We start from the raw sequence: 8,359 nt of genomic DNA, 5'->3' as shown, positions 1-8,359 counted from the left end.
AGACAGCATAGAAAACACATCTGAACAGAAAACAGAGTTACCCCAATGGTGAGTTTATGTTGTCTCTGTGCGATCATTTTCAAGCAATTCAAACAACGACAGAGAGAGAGAGGGAAAGAGGGAGAGACAGAGATGAAAATTGAGAAGATGGAAGGGAAGTTTTGTGGGACAGAAACCTTTCGAGAGCAAAAATAACAGAGAGAAACAAGAGTCAACCGTGTCAGAGAGAACAGACTGTTCCTCTGAAGCTATAACTTTGTGCTTCTCCTTCTGTAACGTGAGTACAGTGTTTATGATATGTGTTGTGGATGGAGGGGAGCTGGGAGCCAATAGTGTTTTGGGCAGATTTCACTACTCTTTGTAGTGCTTTGCGATCGGCAGCATTGTGATTACCGAACCATACAGAGATGCGGTTCGTGAATATGCTCTCAATGGTAATGGTAAGTATGTAATGGTAGTTTTAGGCTGATGTAAAAAAACATACATTTACGTTTAATTAGTTTAGTCCAAATATGTACAACCACAAATCTTGAACTCTATAACAAGATATCTCATAGAGGTTTTCCGACTCTACACAGTAAATAATAATTTGAGAAATACGGCCTCTTCGCTAAATAGCACACAAAATACTGTATACTTCAGTCGCCTCACTGGAAGATTGCGTTCGCAATCTGCGGTTTGTCCATGACGCTGATAACGCTACGTTCGCAAATGTACGTACATCTGGCCCCCAGTGAACTGCAGCACTCTCGGTGGAGATTTTTTAGTCTTTAGCATTCTGGATTCAAACCTAACAGATCATCTGAAGACACTACACTCTAAAAAACATTGGGTTAAAAACAACCCAATTTCAACCCATCCACTGGGTAAATAGTGGTCGAGCCCAGCACTGAGTTATATTAGCCCCGAAAATTGGGTTGTTCGGTCAACCCAATGAGTTGGGTTGATAGTCTAACCCAAACATTGGGTTATCGTAACAAAACTGTTAGGTTAAACCTACATAATTGTTGGGTAGGCTATCTTATACAACCCAGGATTTATATTATTTTCACTGTCATTTCTGGGTTATGCTGACCTAATTTATGGGTTATTCTAAGTATCTTATTTTTCTCCTTAATCCAATCACTATTAATTGATAACAATTCAAATACATCGTTTGCAAATCATTAATGTTACAATATAATGTTTTAAAATCCATCCAATGGGCAACAATAGCCATGCAATGAAATAAAACAGTTCGACATTTATTTATTTGGCAGTTTATTTTTTGAACAGATAGCTAGAAAAAGCTTGTGATACTTCCATGAAGGCAGGCAGATTCCACCGTCCGTTTTGGGGATCACCCCTGTGAATCAAAGAAAAAAAAAGAATGCATTAATCACTGTTATTTACAGAACTTTATCTCAAGATTTTCATGAACCATTATCATTGAATGATGTTGACAAACATTAAAAATCCACCAGGAGACAAAATATTAGCGCAACACACTCGGAAACCATAACCACCTATGCAGTTATAATAACTTGTAGCTTCTAGTTCTAGATGCTGTTACCGGGTAACGTTATCTAAATGACTGTCTGATAGTGCTACTACAACCAGAGCCCGTCTTCTCTGCTACAACCAAAAACACCCAGTAACGTTAAGCTACCCTGAATGGATTAATAAGATGTTGTTTGCCATTATTATTACCGTATGTGTGGCTTGTGAAGAGACTAACATTACTTCAACTGTGTTGGCTAATATTAGCTGACAAACGTTAGCTGCAACCATAGTCTAGGCTACAACCACCACGAAGCATATTTAATTAGCATTGATGCTAGCTATATGGTCTGCTAATGTCAACCAGCTTGGTATGCTCATTTTAGTTCGTTGTAAAAGTTCGTTTTGTTTCTGTCAGCAGTTCATACCCAGTGAACAAAGAACTATGTTTTTATGAGTCTGTCTTTGTGTATATTTAACATGAACAGTAATTGTAAGTTAATTTTAGCTAACGTTAGTTAGCATGAATGACACAATTGTTAACCTGTTTGAGGCTGAACGAAATTGGCAGGCAGAATATCCATTCATATCATGAAGGGTAGCTTCTACATCTCTGGGTGGACTTTTAAAATCAGTCTGGATAAAACATTTTAAAAAAAGTTAAAGATACATACCTTACGAAATCACCTGATTTCCATTGCATGCTGACAGCTGGTGGACTGGACGGTTGGGAGAATAACGATGTTTTTTCGAACTCTCAAATAACTATGCAGCTGTGTTAAAGTCACCCAGGTGCTGGGTAGTGTACTCCACGTCAGGTGGGAGAGAGGAGGGGCGCTGTCCTAAACTATCAACCCAACAAGCTGGGTTACAGAAAATAACCCAACATGAGTAAAAACAACCCCACAAAATGCCCTGACAGCCTCAACCCAACGTTTGGGTTGAGAAAATAACCCAGTATTTTTTAGAGTGTATAATGCAAATCTTAATGACAAAGGATTATGGGTGGGAACTCCATATGTATGAGCACTCTTCACACGTCTGATGGTTCTCAGGTGGCCATGGCCATACATGGCTAAACTGGGAAACAAAGGAGAGTAAGAGGGGTGGGGGTGGATGGAGGTGTGAATTTTAAAGATTAGCAGGGGTTGATTATCTGCCAAGCAGTGTTGGGGAAATTACTTTTAAAAAGTAGTGTTTGCTCGTTACTCGTTACTTCTCAAAAAAGTAACCTGTTACTTTACTTAGTTACCCCCTATGGAAAGTAACTTATTACATTACTCGTTTCTTTTATGTTACTTTTGTTGCTCGACTTTGGGCAGAACCCAATATCTGTTCCTAAATGTGTAGGCCTACATAAAGTTGTACTATGGAGGACATAACAGGTATTTATTTTGTGCTCTGTATTATAAAAAATGCCACAAACAGAGCACTTGACAAGAAAACATTTGGCTTATAGGCTTCAACACCACCACTAAAGCCCTATGAAACAATATCAAATAACACAGCCTCGCTACATCTTGGGCATATAGGTGAACACAAAATATATGAGGGCTTATTTTATAGCCTTATACTCTTTTATTAAACAGGCACTCCTCCGAAATTTGGTGCAAAGCTTGTGCAAATTGAATCAATAGGCTGGCAGTTGAGTTAACGGCAGTAGACAAAATCAGGGGACAGTGTACAGAAGGCTAGGCTTAGCCTGACGAGCCAGACCCACATTTGCTGCCCCTAGGGTGCGTCTAGATTTCTAGGCTCGGCTATGCTACAACTAACTCTCACATTCCTCCCCTAGGTTTCAATGAGTTCGAAGTACTAGGCTACCTTCATCCCTCAGAAGTTAGCGTTGGCAGCGTCTCGCTTGCTATGATTGCTCTTCATTGCCACCAGCCTCTGTCACGTACCGTGTGGAGCTATAATTGCACTTCATGCTACCAGCCTCTGTCACGTAGGCTGCCGTGTGGAGCTCGTGCCTATTGCGCAAGCGCGCAACTGAGAAAGCAGCGTCGCTGTCAAATCTGTCCCTGGGAAAAGTAACGTTGCGCCAATATGAAAAAGGAACTATGTTACGTTACCAAATTTTCAGTAGTAACGCGTTACACTACTTTTTACTCAAAAAAGTAGTTACGTTACTGTAACTCGTTACTTTGTAACTCGTTACACACAACACTGCTGCCAAGACTGTTTTAATGGCTTTAGAATCATCTACAAGGACAAAAGATGAGTTGAATTTTTCAAAAGAAAAGCATACTCAACTATAAATTTATGTTCAACCAGTAACATCACACAATCAGCTAACATTATATAACTTTGTTTAGAAAGCAACTTGTTATAGTTGTCTAAACCACCCTGCAAATGTCTTTTCATTTTAGATCTTGGAATGAAGACTTTATCACACACCAACACGTTTATATTTCATCTGCTGGATTCTGAGTTCTGAGACTACAGCTTATTCTGCCCAGTATGGATTTTCTGGTGATTATACATGAGCAAATTTCCAAGACTTTCCCACAAAATGGATCCACTGCTGTGCCTTGATATGAGACTTGTGCATGACGGCTTTGTTATACAGTGAGAACTGTGAGATCTGTTTTTTTTTCAGAACGGACTATCTAGTGTATCTTAGCACAGGAGCCTACACACACACACACACATATGACATTAAACACCGCAAAGAAATAAGTAAAAAGAATAATTGCTATTCCAGACTGACATTGATGTGGAGAAAAATCACATCAAATTATCATTCAGTTCTCCAGAAGATGCTGATGTCAATGCAATTGAGCCAGTTGTGTGAAAGTCTTTTCACGTCTTTTCAAGTATGGGTCCTCTGGTGTCTCTTGAGCGTATGCAGATGGGTAAAGGCCTTTCCACACTGTGAACATGGATACAGCCTTTCTCCAGTATGTGTGACCTGATGTTTCGTGAGATCTGAGCTCGTCCTGAAATGCTTTCCACATGTAGTACATAGATATGGTTTTTCTCCAGTATGGATCCTCTGATGTACCTTGAGACTATACATTTTAATGAAGGTATTTCCACACTGAGGACACTGATGTGGTTTTTCTCCAGTATGGATCCTCTGATGTTCTTTAAGGCTACACTTCTGAATAAAAGCTTTTCCACACTGAGGACACTGATATGGCTTCTCTCCAGAATGGATCCTCTGATGTTCCTTCAGGTAAGTCTTATGTTTAAAGGCCTTTCCACACTGAATACACTTATGTGGCCTTTCTGCAGTATGTGTGACCTGATGTACAGTGAGTTCTGAACCCTTCCTGAAACTCTTTCCACATGTAGTACACTGATATGGCTTTTCTCCAGTATGGATCATCTGATGTGACTTGAGATCAAACATTCTAGCAAAGTATTTTTTACACTGAGAACACTGATATGGCTTTTCACCAGTATGGATCCTCTGATGTGCTTTGAGAGCAAACATTCTAGCAAAGTATTTTTTACACTGAGAACACTGGTGTGGCTTTTCACCAGTATGGATCCTCTGATGATCCTTGAGATTAAACTTTCGTTTAAAGGCCTTTCCACACTGAGAACATTGATGTAGTTTGTCTCCAGAATGTATGATCTGATGGGCAGTGAGATCTGAGCCAGCGGATATTTCCAAACACTGGGGTGCATGTTGTTCCTCCCTGGTGTCCAACTCCTGGTGTACTTGCTGGTATGAAGTCTCCTGGCAACAGACTTGGTTTCCTTTTTCCTCCCTGTGCACTATTTTATTAGCGTAGATCATTTGAATGTCTCCTGCAATATTAGAAAAAAATAGGTGTTTTTAATAATATATTCACATATAGTTTTATCAGAATACAAACGGCGAAACATGTGAAACATACCTCTTGGAAAAGAACATATGTGATTGTATTCTGTTAAATCAGATTTGTCTTCCTTTTTAATATCCGCAGGTGGTGACATGATCGTTTCAGCCTTATAGTCATGATCCAGTCCAGACTCTTCTTTCTGCGTTGTAAACAAAAACTGCTGTAAAAAATCATCAAATTCCTCTTGTTCATTCTCATTCTTCACTGCCTTGATCTGCTCAGATGATCCATTAAGTCCTGACATTTCAGCCTTCAGTTTCTTTAGAGTTAAATCACATCAAATAGCCCTTCAATAAAATGATAAAAGTGCACCTATGCCAAAGTATTACAGTATATGTGAACTGTTGTTGATTTACAGAAATAAAGTATATTTCCTGGATCCCAGAGTCTCTTTTAAAATGTGACTTCAGTATTGAGACCCCAGTCTGTTGTGTTCTCAATATATCCCCTTTGCCTGCCCCATTAGCTTCCTGGATTCACACCTGACCAATCAGCTGCAAGGGCTATTGGAATGCAAATCAGATGTGGGAGGGAGTTCCATATGTATGAGCACTCTTCACACATCTGATGATTCTTGGATGGACATGGCCATACCTCAAACTATTCAAACACTACAAAGGAGGGAAAGTGGGGGTTGGGTGGATGTGTGAACTTTAAAGTTTATGGGTCGGTCTGTACACAGGTGACAATTTCCTTTGGGTCGGATCCACATGAATCCGTCTGTGGCTATGTTTACACGTGGCCGGCTATTTTCATAAATGGATATTTCCCCCTCCGTCAAGAGCATGCCAAACCTGTAGGTGGCAGTGTAACGAGAGGCTCAAACCCACCTTAGCCAATCACAATCCCAAAAATAGCAACAACAGCAACAAATCACTTGCTCTTTCTCTTTTAAATATAGGTGGCACTTTTGACACAGGTGCAAATTCTGGCACATGCTATGACGTCGGATGCCTCGTTGTCAGAGGCGAATTCTGTGTTTGAGTGTAAATGAAGGGAACAAACGAAGAGAAATATCTTAGTTTTTCAACAAATGTACCTGTAAACATGGTCTGAAGTGAACATACGGTATCTGACTGTGGGCAGGGACGGATTAAACAGATATTGCCCCCTGTGCACAATATCAAAAAAGCCCCCACCTTTTTCATTAAACGGACCGGACAACAGTTGTCATATTTCTGACGGACCGGTAGCAGGGACATTGATAGTACTTGTGAGAGGTGGTTCTGATGTTATTATGGGAGTTCTCATTAATTTCTTGCGCATCAGCCCACATTATGCGCTCACTCCAGTGAGACGAGTGAGGTAATTGTAGGCCTATCTGTCATCGATATTTGCTACGATATAAGCTACTGTTAGGCCTACAACATGTCGCAATTTATTAGGCTAACCAATCGCTATGCTGTTTTCATGAACAGGAATCCACTTCATTCACATGCCCATGAGTGGTTCAGTTTGTCAGTTTCACTTTCGCAAACACGCATACACATTGAATGAGCACTCACCACTTCCACCTAATGTTATGCCTCTATATTTTATAAATTAAGTATTTCTTGATCAGGAAAAAATTTAGTTTATTTTTATTTCAGTCCACGGTTCCATAACACCATTCAGTTGTGTCGCAAAATTAACAGACAGAAGCACCGGGCATAATCTAGTCTAAATTCATGGCATTTTTTTTTTTTAAATCCGAGGGCCCCCATTGGCTCAGGGCCCCTGTGCACGTGCACACTTGGCACAAGCCATGATCCGTCCCTGATTCTCCCACTCCACATGCACACACGCGCGCGCGCGCACACACACACACACACACACACACACTTTCTCAAAATGTAAATATTGGGACAATTTAGGGGTATGCCATGTTCCTCTCTATGCACCAAAAGCTCAGTGTGTGTATCAGTGGCGGAGCTAGGGGGTGGCTTAGCGGGCTTAAGCCCCGAATCTTTTTTCAAAAGCCCCGAATCTTTTTTTAGTGTTTTAAATTCCCGGCAACTCTTATTTCCAATATAACTTCCCCTCGGTTTCTCTATAAATGTCACCAAATGCTCTATTACAGAGGAAATATATCCCTTATTTTCAAAGCCCAATATTGAAAAATAATTTGACTTGCTACACGATCTATGCCAGGTCTCTGGGCTATCCGCTATGGTGATTTCAATGGTTAGATTGATTTTAGATCCAGTGAAAATGCTGCCTTGACAACGCTACGTCATGGCTTCGGTGTTCCAAAAAGCCTCTGTCAGAAGTCTGTCACTTTTACAGTCTGTGATAAAACACCTTGTGTACATGTTGTTGAAACGTTATGGATATTAGAAAGTTTTTCAAAAGACCACCCAGCTCCGTTCAAGCAACAGCATCGCCCAGTGAACTGACGGATGGTGTTGTTTCAGGTTGGTGATTTCACGTTAAGAGCTTTCAGTCAGTTAGGCAGGCTAACGTTAGGCTACTTGGCTAGCTCCCTAAATGCTTAATGTTAACGTTAAATGTCCTCGTTCGTCGGCGTAATTTAAGGCAAATTCAGTACTCTCATAGGCTAGCTGCTAGCTAAGCCTACTGCAGAATAAGAAATTCTAGCTCCCAAAACAAAGTGATCCTCGTCTTGTAATAAATTAGGCTACACTGTTTTGAAATGTCAGAAAAACCCATTAACAGTTATCTGCCCATGTCAACTTTTCAGTGTCATATGTTGCACAAAAGAATGTTAACTGTTAGCCTAACTTAAAACCTTGTTGATATCCTATCCACCACCACAGATCTTATAATCCAAGAGTCCACATAAATATAAAAGGCATGTTATGTTGTTTTGGCTGCCTAACTAATTATTAACTAAAAAATGATATATTGAGAGGAAAGGGCCCTTTCCATAAGTGTGTTAATAAAGCACTATGCAGTCTGCATTCATAATCTTGCTTGATTTTATGCACCTGTGTAAAGGGACCTGAAATTACAAAATTAATATAATTTAGAAACGCCTATGTCAAGATGATAATGCATTCATTCTAAAATACCCTTGTATCATGATGACTGGCCATACTGTAATT

At 40.1% G+C, this 8,359-nt stretch overlaps 1 protein-coding gene and 1 long non-coding RNA gene across 2 annotated transcripts; both read right to left on the bottom strand.

The window, feature by feature from the left end:
• Positions 1-1,231: 1,231 nt before the first annotated feature.
• On the bottom strand, positions 1,232-2,441 carry LOC143100182 (uncharacterized). The gene is made up of 2 exons (XR_012981861.1): positions 2,154-2,441; positions 1,232-1,345 (listed from the first exon to the last, which is right to left on the bottom strand). It is a non-coding gene; the product is annotated as an uncharacterized LOC143100182 (long non-coding RNA).
• A 1,853-nt stretch (positions 2,442-4,294) lies between these two features.
• LOC143099827 (uncharacterized) lies at positions 4,295-5,230 on the bottom strand. Its single transcript, XM_076262743.1, has 2 exons — positions 4,623-5,230; positions 4,295-4,550 (listed from the first exon to the last, which is right to left on the bottom strand). Exons 1-2 carry the CDS (start codon positions 5,228-5,230, stop codon positions 4,295-4,297), a joined length of 864 nt encoding a protein of 287 aa, XP_076118858.1.
• Between the last annotated feature and the right edge of the window lie 3,129 nt (positions 5,231-8,359).

This window comes from Alosa pseudoharengus, unplaced genomic scaffold (genome assembly GCF_046254945.1).
Source record: "Alosa pseudoharengus isolate Yale_2024_CS ecotype anadromous, Long Island Sound unplaced genomic scaffold, YU_APseudo_1.1 YU_APseudo_1.1_scf_3, whole genome shotgun sequence".
NCBI lineage: Eukaryota > Metazoa > Chordata > Actinopteri > Clupeiformes > Clupeidae > Alosa > Alosa pseudoharengus.
The sequence above is the reverse complement of the archived record's forward strand: the minus strand, read 5'-3'. Positions and strand labels throughout refer to the sequence as shown.